Source organism: Arachis ipaensis, chromosome B9 (assembly GCF_059453495.1).
Source record: "Arachis ipaensis isolate K30076 ecotype BB chromosome B9, ASM5945349v1, whole genome shotgun sequence".
Taxonomy (NCBI): Eukaryota; Viridiplantae; Streptophyta; class Magnoliopsida; order Fabales; family Fabaceae; genus Arachis; species Arachis ipaensis.
The window spans coordinates 146,187,589-146,214,972 of record NC_142444.1 but is presented as its reverse complement, the minus strand read 5'-3'; the positions used below and the strand labels follow the sequence as shown (position 1 = coordinate 146,214,972).

General features: G+C 36.6%; 2 protein-coding genes across 3 annotated transcripts; both read right to left on the bottom strand.

Annotated features, from left to right (window-relative positions):
• Positions 1-401: 401 nt before the first annotated feature.
• Positions 402-857, bottom strand: LOC148546690 (uncharacterized). Its single transcript, XM_088499306.1, has one exon. It carries the CDS (start codon positions 855-857, stop codon positions 402-404), a length of 456 nt encoding a protein of 151 aa, XP_088355432.1.
• A 19,106-nt stretch (positions 858-19,963) lies between these two features.
• On the bottom strand, positions 19,964-25,389 carry LOC107618392 (amino acid transporter AVT1B). 2 transcript variants are annotated; one of them, XM_016320446.3, is made up of 13 exons: positions 25,248-25,389; positions 24,568-24,809; positions 23,809-24,119; positions 22,664-22,878; positions 22,393-22,416; positions 22,126-22,306; positions 21,784-22,000; positions 21,378-21,513; positions 21,242-21,261; positions 20,959-21,104; positions 20,649-20,692; positions 20,500-20,562; positions 19,964-20,288 (listed from the first exon to the last, which is right to left on the bottom strand). In XM_016320446.3, exons 2-13 carry the CDS (start codon positions 24,762-24,764, stop codon positions 20,190-20,192), a joined length of 1,653 nt encoding a protein of 550 aa, XP_016175932.1. In that variant the 5' UTR covers positions 24,765-24,809; positions 25,248-25,389; the 3' UTR covers positions 19,964-20,189. The 2 variants fall into 2 exon arrangements, with proteins under 2 accessions (XP_016175932.1, XP_016175931.1); XM_016320445.3 differs by having other exon boundaries at positions 24,568-24,804; positions 25,248-25,388.
• Between the last annotated feature and the right edge of the window lie 1,995 nt (positions 25,390-27,384).

Below are 27,384 nucleotides of genomic sequence, written 5' to 3'. Positions count from 1 at the left end.
TCGGAAACTCTCTCGCAATAGCAATTTGGTCTCATCCTCACTCGCCTCTCACAGGATCAACAACTAAAGGTTGAATCCATTCCATTCCTCTTCCTCGTAGTTCACCGTCACTGAGTTTTAAACAATAACCCCGCACAGTTCTCATTACTTCCGATCCCTTATATATATTCCAACCGCTCCCGCTACGTCACTCTAATTTGTTTGTCTTCAAGAATTCGGCATTTAGTGTCACTACCTCACGCAGCACCCTCACGTTGGTTCTAAGTTAATTACCTTGGATCCTAATTTGTCTCTTCTATCTTAAGTACAATTAAACACAATGTCACAATATTCCATAGCATAATTGAAATTACATTAGCAGTTTCGCGATTACTTCCACCTCGTGGTGACCGACCGGCACCCTACGATCTCCCTAGTGGACAGTTCCAGGACATATGCCCAGGACGACCGCACTTATAGCATAAGCCCGAACCAAAACGACACGGCCTATTCGGGTGATAGCTTCTGCATTTTTGACAACTTGAATCATCTGAAGCAGCCGCTGACTGTTTTCCTTTTCTCTTAAATTCTTGGCCCCTTGGTGCAAAATTCTGATTATGTTCCCTTCGGTGAAATTTCCAGCCCTCATTTCTTTCCAAAGCAGTCTTCCTTAAACACTCTTCTGCAACCCTACTCTTGTTTACCAAGTCTGAGAAAACTCTGATCTCCGTCGAACCCACTGAACTCAGTATATCACTCCAGAGTTCCCCTTCATATTTGATGCATTTCCATTCCTCAAAGCCTTCCGGAGCACCCTGACAAATCTTGGAAAATCGACATAATTCCTCAAACTTGTTTGTGCATTCGGCTACCGACATTTGACCCTGCTTCAGTTGCAATAATTCAAGCTCCTTAGCTATCCTGGCCGAGTTGGGGAAGTACTTTTTGTAGAACTCCAATTGAAAGGCATTCCAAGGTATTGCAACATCGTCTTGCTGCAGTAGGCATCGCGTACCCTACCACCAATGCTGGGCTTCACCTGTTAACTGATAAGTTGCAAATTCCACACGTTGATTTTCAGGAACTTGTTGTGCTTGTAAAGCCCGTTCCATCGCCTGAAACCAGTTATCTGCTTCTGTGGGGTCCGTTGTCTCTCTAAAGATGGGCGGGTTTACCTTCAGGAAGGTTGCTAAGGTCATTGGCCCCTTCTCTCCTTCACCGCCATTCCCATTACCAGCTTGATTCCCCAATGCCGCAGCCGTAGCCTTTATAGCAGCAGCCATGTTCTCTAGCGTAGTCATAAGGTTCGCGGGATTATTCTCAGGTTCCGTATTACTAGCCCTGTCTCTCCCTCGACTGTGATCGCGTCCACGAGTTGCCATTTGGTTCCTGTTCACACCAAACAAGTGATATCAAGGTGATCAGTCTCAATATCGCAAGTCTAGTGCTTTAAGGTTCTAAATGCATGCTCATGAACTTTATGCTATGTATATCAGGCAGATATCCTAAATAGCACATAGACACGACTCAGAGTATGCTCAGAAGCATAGTCAGCCCGTCCCTCAGGCTCTACAAGAATGAACGGCTCTGATACCATAATGTAACACCCTACCACACAGAGCCTTACACCTAGGATGTAAAACAGAGGTGGCGAGGCGCTACGACCTCGTAAATAAAAATTTAATATATCTAATATAGTGAAAAAGGTTTATAACTAGGAGCCTTTAAAGAAAGGGACAAAATAGAAGTCGTTAAGTCAAAAAGCGTAACACTTCGTGTACGGTAACATAAGCAGGATAGAGCAAGCTAACGAATTTATATACTAAGAGTTCCAAAACACATGTAACAAAACTCAAGACTCGGCTCGCGAAGCTAAACCGGTCTGAGTACATAGTTATACATATATAGATATATATAAGAAAACCCAAAAATATAGAGTTATAAAACCTGAGTCTCCAAAATCACCTCTAAGAGGAATTAATACAGCATATATATATAATAGGTGGAGACAAATAAGTATCTAAATAAATACAAATATCCAAATTAAGCCCAAGAGATGAAGATCTTTGCAATATCAGAAGTTTCCAGCATGCCTCAGCGAGGTGCCGCCTGACCTGCATCTGAAAAACCACAAAACCCGCATGGGTGAGAACCGGAGGTTCTCAGCATGGTAACAGTGCCCACATATCTAACATGTAATGTCCTGGGAAAAAGTCGAAGGCAATCCTAGAACTTCCAGATTATAATCAAAGCGTATAAACAAGTCTAGACCATAAGAATCAAACACAGGTAACTAACTAAGGGTCTCCATTCTAACTACAAATTCCCATTCCAAGTTCTGCAAACCTCCCAACCGCCAACAGTAATTAAGATGCAAACACAAGTATATCAAACAAAGAAATGCACAAGTAGAAAGCAGATAAGACAATTAGGCAATTAGCAAATAATGATGCAGTTAATTTGGGCAATCCAGACAAATCACGCATAATGCATATGATGCAAGCCTGTCCTAGTGGCTGATGAGTCTCATCTGTCGGTTATCAAGCCAACCCAACGCGTTCGGTAGCTAACCCGGACACCGTCTCTCTGTTGCGCGTTAATAACATTAGAGGGATTACGTGCCCTGTCACCGTTAGAGGGTATCTGTACCCTGTCACCAATTTACCATTAGAGGGTATCTGCGCCTCGTCGCCATTAGAGGGTATCTGCGCCCTGTCGCCCATTTACCATTAGAGGATATCGGTGCCCTGTCACCCTTACAACCAGAGCGAAGCATTTCAAACGTACTCACACCCAACCTTTCCATTCATTTTTCATCTATTATATCCCATCATGAATTTACATATACATTTATCCTCAGCCATAACTCAACATTCATCTCAGCAATCCGGCTTAAATTCATAATTCATTCATATTCATAAACCGTCATCACACACAGCCGTTCGGCTCACATCATACTCAGCCTTTCAGCTCATATCACACTCAGTCATTCGGCCCACATCATATACAGCACTCCACCATCCTTCCCAACAACTCATATCATCATAATCCATCATACTCAACATAACATCCCCTTTCTTCCTCCACAACTTACCCTCTTCCCTAGCTCACTCTCATTCACTAGGTATTTTACATCAATTTAAGATTTATGAGATAGAATTGGGGGTTTATAAGTGTGAAACAACATCTCGGAAGGTTACACACTTGTTGGGAAGGTGAATAGCTTGAAAACAAAAGCTTTAGAAGAGAACTGGGTCGCGTGCGTACGCACAGGGGTGTGCGTGCGCACGCCTAGAAGTATTTTTAAACGTGTGCGTACGCACCGGTCTGTGCGTACGCACCGGTCTGTGCGTACGCACAGAAAGCGAAATCTCCATGGTAGAGCGCACGCACAATGTGTGCTAGCGCCACCACCAGAGCGCCATTCCCAACATGTGCGTATGCACAAGGCTGTGCGTACGCACAACTTGCAAAACTCCCTTAGCCATGTGCGCGGACAGAGCTTGCTGGCGCTCCCAGCAGCAGCCCCATTTCCACTTGTGCAGATGCACGGGGCTGTGCATGCGCACAGGCCTCAAGATTACACGGGTTGTGCGCGCGAACAGGGCTGTGCGTGCGCACACAACCCAAAACTCATAAATTCTGCAGAATTTACAGAATTCAGAATCTTGTATCGAACTTCCAATGATCATATCTCCTTCCATAAAATTCAGATTTTCATCAAATTTTAACCATTTTAAAGCTTATGAAATCATCTTTCTTTTGATATAAAAATCATCAAATTCCGAAAATAATAGCTCAAGATATGATCCATTGAAGTTCGTCAAAATTTCATTTTTACCAAAACACATAAACTCCCAATTTTCAAAACATATACTTCCAGTCCCATTCAAAATCAACCAAAAACTCTGTTATCCAACATCAAACACTTTTATCTACCCATTCAAACACCAACCCACCAAATCTCCCTTATTTAGCCCAATCTCACATCAACATCAACATTTCATATCTCAACCTCCAAACAAATATTCAATTTATCCATCACCATATATATATACACATATATATTCACAAATCAAATTCATATTCATATACCAAATCATGTTCATCAACAAGAGTCTCAACTCTATCATCCATCCAACACATTAATCCATATCACATGCAACATTACATGATTTAACAACCAACACAACCTCTCACAAACATTTCACCATCATTCATACATATTTAACTCAATCCAATTTATCCAACAACCACATCAACATTCCAAAGCCTTATCCTAGGGTCACTAGCCTACGTTTTCACACAACATTACATTTTAGATACAGGAAACCGAAACCATACCTTGGCCGATTCCCTGCTCAACCCAGAACACTTTTAATTTCACTTTTCTTCAAGCCCTTGGGGCTCCAACACCACCAAGCTCAGATTTCCATCCTCACAACTCCACTTCCAAGCTTCCAAAATCACCAACAAGCTTCAACAAGCATCAACATTCACATACACACTACCTAAACCACAATTACCACATCCAAACATAACAACTTAATACCCAAATGCCTAAATTCAGAAATTCCATTAGGTTTTGAGATCTCTTACCTTTACCCACTGATCCTAGAGAAATACTGGTGCGGAATTTATGACCACAAACTAATCGGCAAGTACACCGGGTCGTACCAAGTAGTACCTCAGGTGAATAAGGGTCGATCTCACGAGGATTGATGGATCAAGCAACAATGATTGAGTGATTTGCTTAGTCAGACAAACAGAAAGTAGTGTTTGGGTCTCAATTGCATTAAACAGTAATTCAAAAATTCAGAAAAACAAGCAATAAACAAGTTGTGAATAATATATGGAGAAACAGTTAAGGCTTCAGAGTTATCTATTTTTCGAATTGACTTTTCTTACTAACTATTTTAATCATGCAAGATTTAATTCATGGCAAACTATATGTGACTAAACCCTAATTCTTTAGACCTTTTTAGTCTCCTCTAACCTTCATCAACCGCCAATTCCTTGGTCACTTAATTCCAATTAGAGGGTGAAGTTCAATTCTAGTTCTATGCCACAGAAATCCTAATTACCCAAATATAAGAGGATTATATGTCACGTATCCCGTTAAGTCCAGATAACTAGAAATTTAGGAGAATATGTTTTCAAACTGTTGTTCAAGTAAAGAGCTTTTCCAAGTTATACAAGAACTCAATTAGAACAAGGGTCATACTTTCGTTCCACCCAAATTCATAAGATAAAGAACAAAAACAATTCTTGAATTATAAAGCAGTACATGAATTAAAATAGAATAGTAATATTATCAATCCATACAATAGACAAAGCTCTTAACCTTAACAGTAGAGATTTAGTTTGTCATGGCCCGAACCAAGCCATGACTGGCGCTTAAGGGACAAGTCCCTCAGCAAGCCAAACGACCAAATTTTCAGAAAAACGGACAGAACCTCCTCTGTTTCTAGGACCTTAACAATATAAATATTAACTCCCTGTATCAATAATAAACATCCATTTCCAAAGATATTACAAATATAATAGGGTGAGTTTTGCAACTCAGTGAGCAAACATTACATCTATAACCCAGACGAGACAATACAAATTTTACCATGAAAATTATATTTCCTTCCAAAGATGAGGAATTCATATAAATTAATTATGCAAATAAATAGATAAATAATTAAGCAGAATGAACTGAAATGGGAGTTCTCATTCCAGAAGTCAAATCAAATCGAATATTACACACTTAGGGCGGCTCCACCTCTAAGGGTAGCCCTTTCCTCTAGTGTGTCCGTACGGTATAACAGATCCAACGTGTGGTCTACACATTAGGCTAGCAACGCCCCTGCTAGCTGAGGTCTGAGCCAGATGCATCTAGGTTAACGTCATAACCGCCGTTAACTACGGTTTTCTAGCCAGAGTCTCCCAAACCAATCCAAACTAACTTGCTTATAAAAATCTCTAATGCTTTAACATATTACTAAATTCCATAGTAAATCAAATATATATAAGAATGCATACTAAAATTTAATTAAAATTCAATAAAGTCAAATAAGAAAACAGATATGCTTTACAATATATATAAATATCATCTCTTGTGTATTTTTATAAAATTATAGGTTTCACAAATCAATACTTATTTCAAAAATTTAAAAATCACAATAATCGAATATTTCCAAGGTCCAAAAATAATGATCCAATTTAAATATTGATAATAATACACTTAAAAATAATTATAGACATAATATCCACTCACAACTTGATTTCAAAGAACCGGAAGCAACTCTGAGCGCGTCAACGAGCTACCAAATGATGTCCAATAACTCTACAACTCTAAAAATATGACAATAATAATATTTGTGAGCTAATAATGTTGTCAATTAAAAAAATCTTACTCAATATGATAGAAGCCCCAAATTTCCTAACCCTAATAACTCTAATTCGGATTTATACCTACCCATAAATATAGGGATGACAAAAATTGGAGATATGGCTAATTATTGAGTCAAAGAGTTACCTTGAAACCTCAATAATAATCAGAACTCAAAAGTTGAATACTTCCTTCACTCATTAAGTTGAAATCACATGATTTGGAGGTTTTGAGAAAATGAGATTTTGAATAAATAGAGGTAGAGTAGAGAAGAAAAGAAAGCAAGATGATAAAGGTGAGTTTGATGATACTGGGTGGTTGGTTGCAAGGAGAAGAGATGAAGAAATCTAGTTGGTAAGAGAAGAGAAATGAGGGTTTTACATTTTGATTTTTGAAAGGAAAAGAAAGAGAAAGAAGAACTGAAGGGGATGGGGGAGTGTCGAAGAAGAGGAGAAGAGAGAAATAAAATTTTAAGTGGGGGCATGTGCCCCCCACGTGTTCTCCCATCTCTCTTTTTTTTTCTCACACTCTCTCGGTTATTACATTCTCTCCCCTTTAAGAAATTCGGTCCCCGAATTTCAAACTCATAAACTGTGATAAGTGTGATAGTTACCTTCAGACTCAAACAAATACGGATATTTGTCGCGCATAGCGTCTTCCACTTCCCAAGTTGCTTCTTCTACCGAATGATTCTTCCAAACAAATTTCACCAATGCTATCTCTTTAGAATGTAGTTTCTTTACTTGGCGATCAACTATAGCCACTGGTTCCTCTTCAAATGATAAATCCTCCTTTAGCTCTATGGCTTGTGGTGCAAGCACATGAGATGGGTCGGAAAGGTATTTGTGCAACATTGATACGTGAAAACTGGATGAATCATAGACAACTCAGACGGTAGTGCCAAGCGATAAGCGACTGCACCTATTCTATCTAATATCTCAAATGGACCAATATAACGAGGACTAAGCATCCCTCTTTTTCCAAACCTCATCACTCCCTTCATAGGCAACACCTTAAGAAACACTTGATCACCAACTGAAAACTCTAAGTTATGCCTTCTGTTATCAACATAAGCCTTTTGCCTACTCTGAGCTGCTAATAAACGTTCTCTTATTATGCGAACCTTCTCAACTGCATCTTGTACCAAATTTGGCCCCAAAAGCTTAACCTCACCAATCTCAAACCACCCAATAGGTAACCTACATCTTCTCCCATAAAGAGCCTCAAATGGTGCCATTTGAATGCTGGCTTGATAACTATTATTATAAGAGAACTCGATCAAAGGTAGATAGCTATCCCAATTCCCACCAAAATCTAGAACACAACACCTTAACATGTCTTCCAAAGTTTGGATCGTTCTCTCCGATTGCACATCGGTTTGAGGGTGAAAAGTTGTGCTGAGATCCAGACGAGTTCCTAATGCTTTTTGAAAAGATTTCCAAAAATGAGAGGTAAACTGAGGTCCGCGATCTAAAATAATGGACACTGGAATTCCATGTAGTTTAACTATCTCATCAACATAGAGTTGAGCATACCGAGCTGCACTGAAAGTTGTTTTCACCGGAAGAAAGTAAGCTGACTTCATCACTCTATCCATAATTACCCAAATTGAATCAAAACCTTTAAAACTACGAGGTAAACCTGTTACAAAATCCATCGTAACCCTTTCCCATTTCCATTCAGGCATCTCAATCTGTTGCAATAACCCAGCAGGTCTTTGATGTTCAGCTTTAACCTGTTGGCAAGTTAAGCAATGAGAAACAAAAACTCCTATGTCTTTCTTCATGCCTTCCCACCAAAATAATTGTTTCAAATCTTGATACATCTTATTGGAACCCGGATGAACTGTGTACTTAGAATTGTGAGCCTCCTCCAAAATAGCTTTCTTCAAGTCAGGGTTATCTGGCACACATAAGCATTGACCGCAACGCAATACATCTTGATCAAGAGAAAAGTCTGAGTTCCTCCTATTGTGAACATCTTCCATAAGCTTTCTTAGTTTCGGATCATCACTTTGTGTAACCTTGATTTGTTCTATCAGGGAAGATTGGGCTCGAACATGTGCTAAGAAAACTCCTGATTTTCCAAGATCAAATTGAATCCCACTGGCCTCCAATTGATGGACTTCTTCAATAATTGGTCTCCTTCCAAGAGTGATATGGGCCAAGCTATCCATAGATTTTCTACTGAGGGCATCTGCTACAACGTTTGCCTTTCCAGGATGATACAAAATGGTACAATCATAATCTTTTAGCAACTCCATCCATCTCCGTTGCCTTAAGTTTAAATCCTTTTGTTGGAATATATACTTCAAACTCTTGTGATTTGTATAGATCTCACAGGTCTCACCATAAAGGTAGTGTCTCCAAATCTTTAAAGCAAAGATGACCGCTGCCATTTCCAGGTCATGAGTTGGATAATTCTGCTCATGCTTCTTGAGTTGTTGCGAGGCATAGGCAATAACGCGGCCATGCTGCATTAATACACAACCAAGTCCTATCCGAGATGCATCGCAAAAGACTGAGAATCCTCCAGATCCAGAAGGTAAAACAAGAACTGGTACTGAGGTTAGACGAGCCTTAAGTGTCTGAAAACTTTCCTCACAAGCTTCTGACCATTGAAACATCACATTCTTCTGAGTTAACTTGGTTAATGGTGCCGAAATTCTCGAGAAGTTCTTGATGAATCGCCGATAGTAGCCGGCCAACCCTAGAAAGCTACGAATTTCTGTCACTGAAGTAGGCCTTGGCCACTTCTGAACGGCTTCAACCTTCTTTGGATCCACCATGATTCCATCTTTTGATACCACATGCCCCAAGAATGCCACTTGATCAAGCCAAAACTCACATTTAGAAAACTTAGCATAAAGCTTGTGATCCCTTAAGGTTTGTAACACAATCCTCAAATGATACTCATACTCCGTAGCACTTTTCGAATACACAAGATATCATCGATGAAGACGATAACAAAGCGATCTAAGAAAGGTTTGAAGATTCGATTCATTAAGTCCATGAAAGCTGCAGGCGCATTCGTCAGACCAAAGGACATTACTAAGAACTCATAGTGCCCATAGCGAGTACGAAAAGCAGTTTTTGGAATGTCTTCCTCTTTTATCTTCAATTGATGGTACCCTGAACGCAGGTCGATTTTTGAGAAACAGGTAGCTCCTTGAAGTTGATCAAACAAATCATCAATCCTTGGCAATGGATACTTATTACGAACAGTTATCTTATTGAGTTGACGATAATCCACACATAGTCGCATCGTTCCATCTTTCTTCTTTACGAATAGAACAGGAGCTCTCCATGGAGAAGTGCTAGGACAAATGAAGCCTTTCTCTAGCATATCTTCCAATTGAACTTTTAATTCTCGTAACTCAGTTGGAGCTATACGATAGGGAGGAATGGACACAGGTTGGACTCCCGGAGCCAATTCTATGGAAAACTCAACTTCACGATCAGGCGGCATCCCCGGTAGCTCATCAGGGAACACGTCAGGGAATTCTCTAACAATAGGAACCTGATCAAGACTAGGCACTTCGGCATCAACATCTCTAACAACTGCCAGAAGTCCTTGGTTTTCCTTATTCATCAATTGCATAGCACTCATAGATGAGATGATGCTAGCTAAAGTGGGACAGTCATCACCCTTAAAAACAAAAGGTGAGGTACCCGGTATGTCAAACTTCACAGTTTTGGAGTAACAGCCCACATCAGCATGACAAGCTGCTAACCAATCCATGCCTAAGATGACATCAATATCTTCCATTGGTTCTAAAAGGATCAAATCAGCTAAGGTTTCAATCGCATTAATTCTAACAACACAAGACCGAAACACGACTTGAACCTCCGTGGAGACTCCAAGTGGAGTGCCAACATAAAATGAGTGGGATAACAGTTCAGGTTATTTATCGAAACGAGATGCAAGATGTGGAGATACATATGAATAATGAGAACCCGTATCAAATAACACTCGCACATCTAAAGAACAAACTTGTAAAGTACCTGCCACCACAGCATTAGAAGCTTGAGCATCTTGACGTGTTAAAGCATACACACGTGCCTGACCTCTTCCTCTTTGGCTCCCTCCTCTGTTATAAGTCTGACCCCTGCCACCTGCTCCTCTGCCACTAGGACCAGAAAAATTTCCAATAGACATAGCTGAAGATGATGGCATTGGTGTTGTAGGACGTGCAACACCTGGAGCAAAGCCTCCTCTTGGATTTGGACAATCCCTCCTAAGATGACCAGATTGACCACAACCAAAACATGCACCAGTAGCCTTGAAACATATACCAGAATGGTAACTCCCACACTGAAGACAATAGGGCTAAGCTGGCCTTGTTTGATTTGAACCATGTGCACTAGATTGAGAGGTGCTCTTAACAAAAGGTCTGGAATTCGAAACACTCATGGGAGCAGATCCAGAAGAAGCGACCCCACCAAAAGATGCTTGAGGACGAGCTCGATATCCCGAATAACCTTGCTGATTAGTCTGACCATGATGAGACTGAAATCCTCCTGAACTAGCTCCACCAGAAAATGGTCCCTTCATCTTAGGCTTCTTACCAACATCCTTAAAAGCATTTCTCTCCACTATCCCAGCTTCAATTCCATAAGCAGAGTTTAGGACATCCTTAAAAGACATGCGTCCGACTTCAGGCATAAGAGTAGTGAACATAGGTTCTGCCAACCCACGAACGAACCGACGTACTTTCATCTCTTCTGAATTTACCAAGTATGGAGCACTCTTAGAAAGTCTAGTAAACTCCTTAGCATACTCAGTCACTGTCATATTCTCTTGCCTTAATCTTTCAAAGGCAATTGCATCTTCTGCTTGCTTGTTAGCTGGATAAAATCGAGCGAGGAACTCTTCAGTGAAATCTTCCCAAGAAGGAGGAGGAAGTCCAGCTGCTTCTTTGTTCTCAAGAAGAGACTCATACCAATATCTTACTGAACCACGCAAGTTGTAGGATACTAACTCAACAGCCCATTCTTTGGTGCACTTGAGAGCTCGAATAGCTTTTTTTGCATCCTCTAGATATTGTTGTGGATCTTCATCCAATGAATCTCCATTGAAAAGTGGATGAATTCAATTTCAAATACTTTTCAATTGGCGGCTCTTGATCCCCAAACAATTGATGAACTCTATGAGGCTGAGGATTTGGTATATTAGGAATTCCTGCCCCACCTCTATTTTGATTTGTTAGGACCTGTAATACCACATTAAGGGTTTGATTCATTCCCCTCAACTCAGCTGTCAAGTCTGCTTGAGCCACTCCTACTGCGGGATTTTCTTGAACTCCCTCACGGGGTATCCTTTCTCCGTGCCTATCAGCTATTCTTTGGCTCCTTGGTCTTTGTCGAAGGGCTCCAAGTGGCGGAGAAACTGTCCTATTGGATTCAGCAGTATCAGGAGCATTAACAGCTCCACCACGTCTCTTCTTAGGTGGCATCTTCCACCTATTGAGTAAATAGAGCGATTGGATCACCAACGACATATGTATATGCAGTTCAAAGACAATAGGACAGACAGAAAGAATTATGAGATCAAAAGATTGAGGATGACTTCCTATAGGCCTCTAGTAACATCACACTTTGTGAAAATGGGCCGACTTCTATTTGCACAATTGTGATCTTACTAAAGGACACTTGCTCCATATTACACAGGAAAACCTAAGGCTCTGATACCACTTTGTCATGGCCCGAACCAAGCCATGACTGGCGCTTAAGGGACAAGTCCCTCAGCAAGCCAAACGACCAAATTTTCAGAAAAACGGACAGAACCTCCTCTATTTCTAGGATCTTACCAATATAAATATTAACTCCCTGTATCAATAATAAACATCCATTTCCAAAGACAATAACAACAACATATTCCAACCATATCCACAACCAAATATATCCAGAATACACATCATATATATATCAAGTTGATAACTAGAGTATATAGTTAAATCCATAAGTCTTACATAACCAACTTATAATTACTATCTAAACAGTTCAAGATTCAAAATAACATAACCCACATGAGGATCCTGCCTGTGACATATGGAGCATTGACATAATCTAAATTTTTGAGCAGAGGTTCCATTACATAATTACTTAGCCCTTGGAAAGAAGAAGGGCTCACCAAAATGACTAAAATCTACTGAGGGGCAGATGGAATGGAACCTGGATTGACTCCTGTATCTGAAAAATATGAGAATATAATAGGGTGAGTTTTGCAACTCAGTGAGCAAACATTACATCTATAACCCAGACGAGACAATACAAATTTTACCATGAAAATTATATTTCCTTCCAAAGATGAGGTATTCATATAAATTAATTATGCAAATAAATAGATAAATAATTAAGCAGAATGAATTGAAATGGGAGTTCTCATTCCAGAAGTCAAATAAAATCGAATATTACACACTTAGGGCGGCTCCACCTCTAAGGGTAGCCCTTTCCTCTAGTGTGTCCGTACGGTATAACAGATCCAACGTGTGGTCTACACATTAGGCTAGCAACGCCCCTGCTAGCTGAGGTCTGAGCCAGATGCATCTAGGTTAACGTCATAACCGCCGTTAACTACGGTTTTCTAGCCAGAGTCTCCCAAACCAATCCAAACTAACTTGCTTATAAAAATCTCTAATGCTTTAACATATTACTAAATTCCATAGTAAATCAAATATATATAAGAATGCATACTAAAATTTAATTAAAATTCAATAAAGTCAAATAAGAAAACAGATATGCTTTACAATATATATAAATATCATCTCTTGTGTATTTTTATAAAATTATAGGTTTCACAAATCAATACTTATTTCAAAAATTTAAAAATCACAATAATCGAATATTTCCAAGGTCCAAAAATAATGATCCAATTTAAATATTGATAATAATACACTTAAAAATAATTATAGACATAATATCCACTCACAACTTGATTTCAAAGAACCGGAAGCAACTCTGAGCGCGTCAACGAGCTACCAAATGATGTCCAATAACTCTACAACTCTAAAAATATGACAATAATAATATTTGTGAGCTAATAATGTTGTCAATTAAAAAAATCTTACTCAATATGATAGAAGCCCCAAATTTCCTAACCCTAATAACTCTAATTCGGATTTATACCTACCCATAAATATAGGGATGACAAAAATTGGAGATATGGCTAATTATTGAGTCAAAGAGTTACCTTGAAACCTTAATAATAATCAGAACTCAAAAGTTGAATACTTCCTTCACTCATTAAGTTGAAATCACATGATTTGGAGGTTTTGAGAAAATGAGATTTTGAATAAATAGAGGTAGAGTAGAGAAGAAAAGAAAGCAAGATGATAAAGGTGAGTTTGATGATACTGGGTGGTTGGTTGCAAGGAGAAGAGATGAAGAAATCTAGTTGGTAAGAGAAGAGAAATGAGGGTTTTACATTTTGATTTTTGAAAGGAAAAGAAAGAGAAAGAAGAACTGAAGGGGAGGGGGGAGTGTCGAAGAAGAGGAGAAGAGAGAAATAAAATTTTAAGTGGGGGCATGTGCCCCCCATGTGTTCTCCCCTCTCTCTTTTTTTTCTCACACTCTCTCGGTTATTACATAGTTGCTCATGGTTCAGAGAGAAAACTAGGATTCTGAAAAACTGTAAAGTGCAGAATGAGGTTCAAGAGAAGAGAAGTCCCTAAAGAGCTGATTCTTTTTCCTTTTATATCTAATCCTAATTAATGTAAATTATAATTTCTAAAACTAAATAATATCTTTTTCTAATTATAAATAAAATAAAAGTTTAAATCAAAATTAAAGGAATGATTTGCGCGAGCCTTTAGACGAGGTTGGGGACCACTGGCTGCATTAAGGTCCATGCTGAACTTGGAATTTCTCAAGTTCAGTGTGGATGAGGCAGTGCTTCCTTTGTTTCTCCTTTGAATCCATGCTGAACTTGGATTAACCCAAGTTCAGCGTGGTGATATGCGTGATGTTTGAGAGGTGCGTTGGACTCCACGCTGAACTTGAAAATTCCCAAATTCAGCATGGAGAAGGTAGTGGCGCTCCCTTTTTGATTCTTCAAGCCCACGCTGAACTTGGAAAAAGCCAAGTTCAGCGTGGAGGAGGCAGTACAAAATGGAAGAAAATGGTATACTATTATATATCGTTGGAAAGCTCTGGAAGTTAGCTTTCCAATGCCGCTAGAATCACATCAATTAGATCTTTGTAACTCAAGTTATTTCTGTTTGAGTGCAAGGAGGAGGTCGGGGTTGACAGCATCATTCGCTTTCTTCCCTTTCTGCTACAAAACTCTGTCAAATCCATCCGAATGCTACTTGAAATAAATAGAAATTTCAAACAACTCAAAGTAGCATTCATAGTTGCTAAAGGTAATTAAATCTTGATTAAACTCAACAATTTGAATGCAAATTCACTAGGAAAAGACAGAGAATATGATCACGCATCAAATACTCACAAGGAATCAAGTCTAGTGGACCCCTAAAACATGAAAATCATCAAGGAATTGAGTTCCTCAAACCTTAAACCCAAAATTCATATACCAGCAGAAATAGAGCTAGAAAAACGCGATTTACTTACTATATTGTTTGAATAGAATTTAAGAGCTTAACGAGCCCGACGCGTGGCTGCAAACGGCTCGTCAATCGGAACTCCGAATCAAAAGTTATCAATGTTTGAAGATAGAATGAGGGTTTGTTTCTTCTTCTCTTCCATGGCTGCCCAGCAGCGTGTTTTGCTTTTGTGGGGAGAAGGAGGGGCCTGAGCCCTCTTGTTTAATGAGGCTTGGCTGGGCCTTGGGCCCAACATGGGTCCGGTCGACCTGGTTTGGCCCGTTCGATACGGTTTGACTCGTTCGACCCAATTTTGGACCGATTTCTTTAAAATTGGTGCTAAAATTTTTGTTTTAAATTTCTCTATCACATTAAACCATAAAAACCTCATTTCTCATTTTTTAGGACATATTTTAATTTACGAGTTAATTAATCATTAATTAACCAAATTTTACAGACCGAATTAGATGTTTACTCTTAAAAAGAATAATAGAAACCCCTTAACGCTACAACCTTCTCATGTCCAAAGGGAACAAAGTTTGTAATGTTAATTAAGAGTCTTATGAAATTTTCATTTTTTTTAATGATTAAAAAGAAACAAATTTGATCACTCTTGATATCTGATTTGCATTCGCAATTTTGTATTCTAAGATCATGTGAAAAGATATCAGATTTTAAACTACAAAAGATATATATATATAATTTTAATGCAACGATAATAAAAATAATTCTGCACGATTTTGTAATCAAATTCATATGTTAAAATGATTTTTTAAGTAGTTAATTTAAAAATTAGTTAGTTTCGATGATATGACCATACTCAATTAGATATTTGTGTAATGTATGAAAATTAAACCTATAATATATACAATAAAATTAGGCGTCTAAACGTTATTTAAATAAAGTCTTCAACAAAAAAATTTTTTTTTGTTGTTTTTTTTTTTTCCTATTCTGCGCACTTCTTTCTTTTAGTGTCGTCGTCATCACTGCTACCATTGTTTCCTTCATCTTCTTCTTCTTTTTCCTCCTTATCCTCTTTCATTATCATCATCGTCATAGTCTTCTTCTCATATATATGTTTAGAAAATTAGAACAGAAATTTTCGAAAGACCACGTGCTCAAAACATTGACAATCAACTAATAAAATATACACAGCACAAAAATTTTGGTGTGCAGCACAAATATTTGTAGAGGACGACATATTCAGAACATTGACTCACTTACTAACAAAATATATTCGCAGCAAAAATTTATATGCTAAGGATAATTAGTGGCTAAGAGGAGGGGGGTTGAATCTTAGCCTCCCTTTTTGTTGCTTTGTAACTTTGCTTTCTTAAGATAGATACAAGAGAGATTTTGAGTTTTGTCTCCTGATACAAGATAGCAACAATAACTTGTTGGAACAAATATAGTAAGATGCAATTAAGTTAAGCAATCAGAAGATATTTTGATTTTGTCGCCTAATACACAGAATCAAAAGCAGAAAAGATGGTAGAGAGTAACACACAGATATATCTTGGTTTGGTTACTCAGTGCAATATAACCTACATACAGTCTCCATCACAAGAATGATGGAATTTCACTATCTTTTCCACAATTTACATACACCAATTCTCCCTAGGATCTATCCCAATCGTATCTGGGACAAGTCTAGATTCTAACCCAAATTGAACTTGACTAGGATTCACCCTGGCTTTCAACAACAAAGTGCTAACCAACTTGCAAGAGAATCCTCTCAAGATCATGACACAAAACAGAAAAAATTTACAAAGAATTTCTGAGATAACTATGGCTTTTTTTCCAAGTCTAGCTAGCTCATTGTCTTTTTTCACTCATTGGCTTTTTCTTACAAATCTCACCATGTTTGCCTTTTTTTTCAATGAAACTCAGACTCATTAAACTGAGAAAAAGAATTACAAAATAAAAACCATGAAGGAGAAGAACAAGAACGGCTCAGGGAGCTATGAAAACCGAAACAAGTGCTCTTTCTCTCTTACTCAATCCTTGGCCGTTCACCCTTATTATAGAGGAGTGAAGCTTCCAAGGTTTGAACCAAGTTGTTTTCTTCTCCATCATCAAAACTAGCAGCGGCGTGGTCAGAGGTGAGAGAGAGCAGAAGTAATGACATGCAACTTTACCTTTCTCTCTCAACCTTTTTCTTCAAGAATCTTGAATCTAAGGCGTTGAGTTTTGCTTTGGCCCCAAGTTTGTTTCTTGACCATGGATTCCCAACAGAGTACCATTGACTTCATCTTTTTCATAGTTTTTAGAAAGGTACTTGTACAGAGTTGATTTTTTCACGGTTTCTTGGTGATTCATAAATGAAAAAATCAGCTTTTGGGATACTCTTATTCGGATAGGATTTACCCCTTTGTTGTAGCCCTTCTTCTTTTTCTTTTTGCTTGAAATTGGAAACAACTTTTTTGTTTTTTTTTTTTTTTTTTGCTTTAACTTCTGATCTTTCCACTTTCTTCTTTCTTAGTTCAGGGATTTCACGTGAGAATAGTGGAATAGAGAGAAGAAAGAGAGATAGGTTTAAGTGTGGTCACCGAATTGAACTTAGATTGGGCCAACTTATCTTTGTTTCTTTCACTTGGTTCAGTCATCCAGCCTTCTTGGATCAAGATTGGAGTGAATGTAGTGGTACAGTTGAATTGGTATAGGATCAAAGTGTGTATATGTGTGTATTGGTATAGGATCAAAGTGTGTATATGTGTATGTGGGTTTTGATCATTTGCTTTTTAGGCCTGTTTTATTTTCTGCACACTAAATCAAATAAATCATATAAACCATTGATAATTAACCTAATAATGTTTAATCATCATTGATGGTTTCAGTGGCTAAGAGAAGGGGGGTTGAATCTTAGGCCTTTTTTTCTTGCTAACACTTGTTGGATTTAGAGGAGACTTTTCTGTTTTTAGCTCGTCCCTAGCCACGAGACTTTTTCGTTTTGTCTCGTCACTTGGCACGAGACATTTTTGGTTTTTTCTCCTGTGCAGTAGAAAACAGAAATAGAGTAGGAGAGAAGAGAGATTACACCCAGATATATCCTGGTTCAGCTGCTAAGTGCAGTGCAGCCTACATCCAGTCTCCATCACAAACATGATGGAATTTCACTATAACTTTCCAGATTACAAACTGTAAAGTGCTAACCCAACTTACAAGGGGATTCCCACAGAATCATGAAACACAACATAGATGAACAAAGGAACTCTAAGACATCTATGGCTTTTTTCTTTTAATTTTGCACTCTCTGTCTTTTTCCGCTCTATGGCTTTTTTCATACAAACCTCACTGTTTTCCTTTTTCCATGAGACTCAAGACATGACAAAATTAAACAGAAAAATACAAAACAGAATACATTGAAGGAGAAGAAAATCTGTAAGCTTTAGGTAGCTCTGAGAATCCTGTGCCTTGCACTCTCACTGCTTACTTCTAACTCCTTGCTCCAACCAGTGGATGTTCTCCCTTTTTATAGAAGAGAGAAGCCTCCACACTTGAAGCCAAAAATCCAAGCCAACTTCTTCTTCCTTCAAGAAACCGGTTCGGCCACATAGAGAGAGAAGAGATAACCATGCAAAACCCAACATGCAATTACCTCTAGATCTTTCTTGATCATCACCCTTCATCAATTCGAGCTCTCCATCCTTGGCTTGCTCTCCAAGATGGATTTCTGGCCTTTGATGCTTCATGATGATAATGACTTCATCTGCTTTAATCTCTGCCTCAACCATCACTTTGCCACTCTAGCTACTTCCTGTGGTGGTTGAGCAGAATCAAAGACAAGCCATGCTTCAAGAATCTCCCTGGCTGGCCGTGATCTTCTTCTTCCTTTTTGAGCATGGAGAAGCCAAGATTACCTCACCAAATCTTATCCAAAATTGGTGACAATCTCAGCCACAGCTCATTTTTATTTTAGTATGTTTTCTTGCCATCATTGTGATGGTCTTTAGACTTGCTTTCTCTTCCTTTCGGTAGCTCATTTTTGCTTCCATGGCTGCCAATATTTCCTGTGTAATAACCGAAGAGAGAAAGAGATGAGAGAGAAGAAAGAATCTGAAGAAAAAGTAATTCAAAGTGGTTAAACTAATTAATTGAAAATAGCTTGCTTTTGCTTCCCTTAGTTGGCGTGTAGTAATGATGCCTTTAGTCAAATCAATCTTCTCTCACTTGCTTATATTCCCAATGCTTAAATTAGCTTTGAAATCCTTCCAAGAGGTGTAATGGAATCCGTTGGAAGCATTGAGGCTTTTTCTTTGCTTCATGGATTCGGACAAAGCATGAGGAAATCTCATCTTCAAATGGAATTGGGCTTGGTTGCTATAATTATTAAATTTCTGGCCCAATTGCAACATTTGCTTTCCTGATGAGTTTTGGAACGGATCAAGCATAGGAAAACATTCATCAAAATTAAATATGGGCTTGGTTGCAATAACATTTAGCTTGGCCCATTAATATAATAATTAGCCACATAATAGAAAACATGTAGCAAGGCTGATTGTTGGTTTTAATTTGGGCTAGCAACATTTTTATTTTCCGGCCCAATTAAAAACCTGCATCACAAAATTATTAATTAACATATGTTATGTGAAAGTCAAATTAATAATTTTGTAATTTAAATATTTTAATAATGTTTGTTCATCATCAAAATTAAATTAGAGTTTTCCAAACTCATCAATCATCTTTAACACAGTTTAGTTTACTAAACTCAACATATGCAATGTGTGAAAATTTCTATGTTATGTGCAAATATTTATGTATTATTTGCAAAATTTTGTGTTATATCAATAAATTTTTGTGTTTTCTAACAAAAATTTTTGTACTACAAAAGCGCAGAAAAAAAAAAAAAAAGTGACATATACGCGTATTTTTTTGTTGAATTTATGCCAACTCAATTGAACTTGAACTTGATTACAAAAACGCTTATACATATAGCATCACCATAATATATATGTATTATGGTTAGAAGTGAGATAAAAGATTAATGGCAAGCTTATCCCAATGTGTGAGAATCTAGTTCATTCATTTAAACTAAAATTCATTCATCCCTCCTTAACTGGTTCCTCTTTCCACAATCTTTTAGTTACCATTATTGCCTTCACTTCAAACAATCAAACATGACCAAAACTTTCTTGTGATGGAGTAACAAGTAGCCACAATAATCACAAACAATACTAAATAATTGAAATTTCACAAACAAAAAAAAAACTCAAAATTGGGTGTGACAAATAAAAAAATAGATAGAACAAATGACAATAGCAGACATATTTAAATCTTATGTTCCAGAAAACTTCATCCGCTTAAACTCTTAACAATCTCCGCGAGCGCAGAATATGTACCGAAAACAGCACAAACAACACCAATTGAGATAATTGTAATGCAGAGTACTGACTGCAGAAAAACACAAAAAAAAAGAAAGTTGAGTTGATGAGTGAATTTGTGGTGTAACAAAAATATCTGATGATGTTTCTTGTAAGATTGTTAACAAAGTATGATTCTATCAAATTCCATTTAATCAATATAGTATGTTTATGCTAGCATTTTGTAGAGGATCCTATAGTGTTATCAATCCAATAGTTTATCATCATCATCATCATCATACCTGAAATCGCGTGACTTTGCCGCGCAAGATTCGTAGGAAACAAGCACAGGGAAGTATCAAAGTCTGTCACCAATGTTAATTCCAGTTAGTTTAATGCTTCAAGCTATTAGTACAAAGAAAAGGAACAGATTAAACTGAAGAAAACTTACAACAAGCATTGTGAGTGAAGATCCAATCAATGACATTACAAGACCTGCAAGATAATCATAATCATGATAATACAATTTTTTTGTAACAGCAGAGTGATTTGTTGATCTGAGAAGTTAATGCCGTTCATCCTAATCACATTTTCCCTTTATTTGTTAGTTACGCATATTAGTTGGCTTGCTTAGATTCTGTTACGAAAATTTTCTTTACAAAATCTTGAAAACAGAAGACAGAGAAAGCGAAATTGAAAAGCAAATAGGCCTGGTTTTGTAAGCAAATTCTCTTGGTAGTAAAGGAAGCATAAAGACTCACCGAAAAAAGGAACAGAAAGGCCAATAATGAGGGTTGAAACTACTAGCCCTGTTCTGATGAAGATGGAATATAGGAAAGACTTGGCATGGCTTGATGGTATCAACTCTTCTAGACTCATTGCTACTGGAGATATAGTCAATGCATACGTGATGCGAGTTAAGCGAAAACATCCTTCTTCGCCAAGAAAATGCAATAGAAGTGAAGTATCATAAATCCGAAATTTAAAGGGCTTCCTAAGAAGCATAAATGTTGAAATATTCATATGGAAAATGTGAAAGGATATTTGGTAAATGGATTAACCACCTGCAAAAGTACAAGTAACAGATAAGATAGTTAGCACATAGCAGTTGATATGCGATGAAATCGACTTAGTTAATGGCGCTCGAACGAGAACAGAGTAGAATGTAGAGTGTGCATACCGTAGTCCAGACAGCAATCTTGGTAGCAACCATTTCTTTGGGCATGTTAAGAGTGAACTGAGACAGAATAGCTTCTCCAAACATTGTGTATCCCATGACAGCCGCTCCGGCATACAGTGCGGTACAGATACCAAAACTATTAAGAAAATAATGATCACAGATTGAGACTTTTATTCCTTTAACAGATATATAACATACCTTGATTTTACTGCTTTCTGCTTCATAGAACAGATTATTCTAGTTTCTTAACACGCTTGTGAATTGTGATTCGTATGTTAAAGACATTAGTATGTTAGTTAGGAATGAATTCATTTTTCCCAGCTAACCAACTTATATCTAACAAACACTATAATATCTCAAGAATCATAAATTATATAACTTGCTAAAGAAAATCCTTGGTTTTTACCATGTTAAGAGCACTGCAGGGAACTGATTTGGATTTGCCATGGATGTATAAATGTTTGGAAACACTGCATGTCCTGAGTAGCAGTATCCATAGAGACCAACAGCAACAGGAAAAGTTGCAAGATTGAGTGTTGTCCCTTTGCTTTGAAAGCCGACATCCTCAATGCCGATCCAGAACAAGCAGATAACCACCAAAACCGACGCAACAACTCCACCGGCTATAACAAACAAGGTAATCATAGGTTACAATATGATTTTTCAAATGATCATAATACCTTTCGAGTATGAATGACTGTTGACAAATGGATCACTGTAATTAGATTCCTTGGAAAGCAAGTCTCACCTGAGATGTAACTGAGAATGCTTAGGTCCCGGAGCATAACAGTTGGTAGAACGGCCAAGGTTGTAATGAGCGCAAACAAAGTATGTGAATCCAATTCGATTCCTCCCAAACTCAAGTGAGCACTTGGAAATAAGGAAGACAAATTGTCACCCTCCAAAATTATATACTCAATGCAACATGCCTGTATGAAGGAAGGAATATTAAAGTAGGCAAAGTAATTTCTATCTGAAAAGAATTGAAGGTAGCTTCTATCTGCTATGAACTTACATACAATTCCACATACAGTACTATCTGCATTCAAGGAAAAAAAATAATAGTTAGCATCAGATTAGAGGTAGCAGATCTTAAACTAGACTATTATCTTTTGTAATAATACTTTGCAGATATTATTTTGAATCTAAGATTCTGTTATCTTACTAGTGAATCTAAAAATTTTGAATCCATAATTGGTTATCTTAACCAAAGTCACAAGCAGGATAATGAAATTCTCAAATATTAACATATGATTCTCCATCTATCAAGGTGTCAAAAGACTTACTGAAATGGCGATACGCCCGGTAGTTCCAAAAGCGGCTTGGCCAATGTCCGGATATGTCTCAATTCCAGGTTCACTATCCAAGCAGGAACGCAAGAGCATCCCGGTATAAAAGGAAATAATTGCAAAAAGGAACAAGATTGAAAGGCCAATCCATCCACCTTCTTTGGCAGCATAAGGTGTAGAAAGGATTCCTACACCACAAAGGACATTTATGCCTGCAAAATCCAAAACAAGATTTGAGTCCATGGTTTATATAGCTTTATGCATTGCATATATATGCATGTTCTGATACCAACATGTCTCAATTTTACACACATCTTATTCTGTTTCAAGTAACTCAAACTTTGGAATTAACTCTTAAATTCTTACTAGTTTATGAGTTAAGTTTTACTATTCAAATTTTTCAGATCAATGTTTCAGAAATGTTAGGAGAAAATGATGTTGACAAGGTGGAATGATTATGAACCATGCTGAGAAGTGATAAATATCACTGGCTAATGTGGTCCCTGCAATCATTCGGAGGGGTTGGTTGAGTTTTGTGGTTGTTGAACTTCTTGAATTACAAATTGCAGCAAAAAGATACACTCCATAATTCATCCAATAAGAAGAGAAAAAAGATACCACTAGTATATTCCATAATTATCCATCCACATCTGCAATTGTGGACACTGTTCTTTGCATATTATCCAGGCTGTTACCTCTTTTTTATGCATGTTTCCTACATTATCTCGATCTTCAACAATGAACAATCATCAATTCTTTAGAACTGAGTTCAATTAGGCCGAGTTTGGAACAAGAGATAGGGCGAGATGTGACACTGAGACGGAGATACTAGTGTGATTCCTTTCAGTCCTACCGAAGAGACTGAAAGCAATCATACTAGTATTTTAAAATATTAACCAAACCGCGCGAAAAGTAACCTAAGTATAGAAACATTTTACTTTTACTTTTTTAAACCAAATTTTAGTTGGATCTAGAAAAAATCTTTCAATCCCATAATAGAAAAAAATCGCAAATCTCTTTTTGTACCTTATCAAATCAATAAAATTGTATCTAGACACATTGATCTGATAATATACCAAAAGGTGATGCTAACATATATATATAAGGAAACTGATGGAATAAACAACAATTCAACCACTTACCATTAAGCACAGCTTGTCCAAAAGAACAATGTCTTGAAATTGGAATTTCATGAGAGACCTTTGATTCCTTCTTAAGGGAAGAAGAAGACCTCCTTGGAGGAATCAAGGCATGAGAGCTACGCCGACGCACGGCCTCATCCTCGGCGGCCACCGGCTGAATCAATGGCTTTGTAACTGATGGAAGTACCTCAGGAGTGTGTCTCCTTGTTAGAGATGTTGAAAGAAAAGAACTGCTTAGTCTTGACAATGAAGGTGTCCCTAGAAATCCAATGTTTGGTGATGGAACACTGCTGTATAGATCAATTGACTGCCTGAAACATTCATCACAATAGAATAAATTAGCATTCAATCGAAAAAACAAAAAACAAAAAACAAATGCCAAGGTTGTTTAATAAATTTTCAACTCTTTTGGCTTAATTACTTGAATAAGATTCTCTCTTTTTCCTTATAGCTGAAACTAGTTAGAAAAGTTAAACACATGAACTGAAAAAAATAAAAAAAGGCACACCAACAAAAAGACTCATGGAATAAAAGGATAGTCCGGTGCATAAGCATCTTGCATTAATACAGGGTCCGGACTCTAAGAAGGGCCGGACCCGAAAGTATAATGTACACAGTCTAACCTGATAATTACATCTGTGGCGGCTGCCTGTTTCCACGGCTTAAACCATGAACTTGAGGTGACACGGAGACAAAGAAGAAAAAAAAAAAGCAGAAATCCAAAGAAAACTGAGAAGAAGGGAGAAGAAAAGAGTTGACCTGTAACTCTGAGGCCATGAGATGTTGTAGGAGCTTGGTTTTCTCTGTGGAAGGTTTTCATTATTTGTGTAACTTGAAGAATCTGAATCATTACCATCACCACCACCACCTTCTACTTTGTTCAAATTCTTATTCTCCTCATCTTCTTCATCACTGTCAATGTAGAAACTGTTCTCTGAAACTGAATTGTTGTTCATCTTTTCCTCCTCAAAACCACCACACAATCAAAACCTGACCCTGAACTATATGTAAAACAGAAAGGAATCTAGAATTAACTAAGTTTCCAACTTGGTATATGTCCAAAATCTTTAACTCTGACTAAATCTTTAACTCTTCATTATGAACCAAATTGGAAAACTACATATATGGTAGGAAATAAATAACATTAAATGAGTTTAATAATTTAATTAACTTTGAAACCTCTCTATAGGATAATCTCAAAGGCCTAATAATTTGTTCGTTACATAAAATTTGCCAGATTTTAAGGGAGGGAAGTTGCTACTTCGTACTTCCTAGTATATATATATATACATCACTGTTTTCAACAACTATGTGTTTTGGGATAAATACAAAACTAAACTGAAAGAAAAGAAAAGAAAACAGAAAAAGGAAGCTGAAAAGGTGTGTTATTCTTCTGAAACCAGAAATTATATGACATGAGTGAATCAGTAATTAAGCACCTTTTAAAGTGTTCTTCTGTCAAGCAGAGAAAAGAAAAGAAAGAAACAAGTTTCTACTTTGCTTTCTCTCTATATGATCATTCACTAATGCTTATTATATTACTTCTTATTAATACTACTATATATATATATGAACAAAGAACAGTTATTTACATTGACACAGAACAGAAGGAACTTTCTCTGCTATTTATTGTGTATCATTGTTGTTTTGTTGAGAGGTACCTTTTTTTTCTACTGTGAAAATTAAACAGCCAAATAAAATCATGACCGTCCATTGTTTTGGAAGAGTAGTTGATCACCATTGATTTTTGTCATAGGACCCATTTTTGTTTTTTCGTTTGTTTGTGTATAAATATATATACATGTTGAAGGTGGTGATTATTATAATTACATGTTGGCCTCAAACTGTGAAACATACTTATCAGATCAGAATATCATTATTGTGAGTTATTCTAATTGTGTAACAAATTATTATACAAATAATACTCAGCAATTCCATTAGCTAACTAACTAAAATATCAGTCAACTTAAACAATTTTTTAAAATTATTAAAAAATAAAACTTTAAATTTTTTAAAATATAATTTAAAACTTGTAACCGCTTTTAAAAAATAAAATTTTGAATTTTTAAAAATAAAATTTTAAATTTATAAGTAAAGTCCCATCTCTTTACATCGCTGGTATTTTGTCTTTAACTGTTCGTAGCGCTATTTATCTTAACTCCTTTGTAAAAAAATTATCTAAAATTTAACAAAAGAAACATCCCAACTTAATAGTAAAAATATTTTAAATTTTAAAAGAAATTAAAAATATTATCTCTTATATTATAAAAATATACAAAAGTAATATATACAAAAAGTAATACAAATATTATTTTTTTAATTAAAAAAATGAACCCTCCTGAGATTAACTCATGAAATTAAGAATGGTTCCATCTTTTAAATTTAATAGAATTAACTAGAAAGTTAGATAAACAATAATTAAGTCACATTATTCGACGGTTAAATAGAAAATATAAATCTGTAAATGGTTTGAATGAATAAAATCAAAAATTTAATTTAATAGACCGTAAAAATTATAAATAATCATTTAAATAAATTCATGTGTTTAAATAACTTTTTAAAGAGTATGTTTGAAAATTAGTTATTTTGATGATGCAGTAATCTACGATTAATTATATCTATAAAACTCTTTTACAACGTCAATAATACATGAAAATTAAATTGTAAAAATAATTTCAAAAAATATTTATCATATACTAAACAAGAACATAATATGTGAAAACACTTGCTTATAGATATTTATACACGAAAAATATTGATAATAAAAAACGTTATTAATATATCAAAATTATTATTATGTATTTGTGTATAAATATTAAGATTTTGAAAATTAGACTTGTCATCAAATTGCTTTAATCATTGGTTTATTAGTTTATTGGTTCAATCGATCCAACTGTAGTTCAACCAAAAAAATTATTTTAGAATAAAATAATAAATAAATTATAAATAAACATATTAAAATATATTTATAGTCTAGTATAAATTTTAAAATATCTTTTAAATTTAAAACACTAAATAAAATATCATCAACCAAAACTATATATATGATCTTATCAAAATACAAATTCAAAAATTAAATAGTAAATAAAACAAGAAAATGTCCTGAAATTAAAAAGTTATAATAACTTTAATAAGAAGATAATTGAAAACCTTAGATGGTAAACAAATTCATATGAATGGTGGTCACTTTATAATAATAAACTAAAGACATTGTACATCATTCTAGCAAGAAAATTCTGATTCCAACAAGACATACCGAATCATGTATGTATAGTTCAGCACAAAATTTATTTATTTATAAAAACTAACTAAAAACACTATTAGCAGAGAGCAACAGCATGATCAAGCGATAAAAGGGGCAGAGTCTTTGACAATCGTTACAGGACAAGTTGCATTTGTAGTTACATAACTTGTAACACTCCCCTAGGGGTGCACAGATCCGGCCCGGCCCGAAGGTCCGACCCGGTCCCAAACACTTTTGGGACTAATTTGGTGTGATTTTATCGGGTTTAGGGCCGGGTAAGGGTCTCAAAAATAGACCCGGTCATTATTTCGGGTCGGGTCCGGGCCATAGTT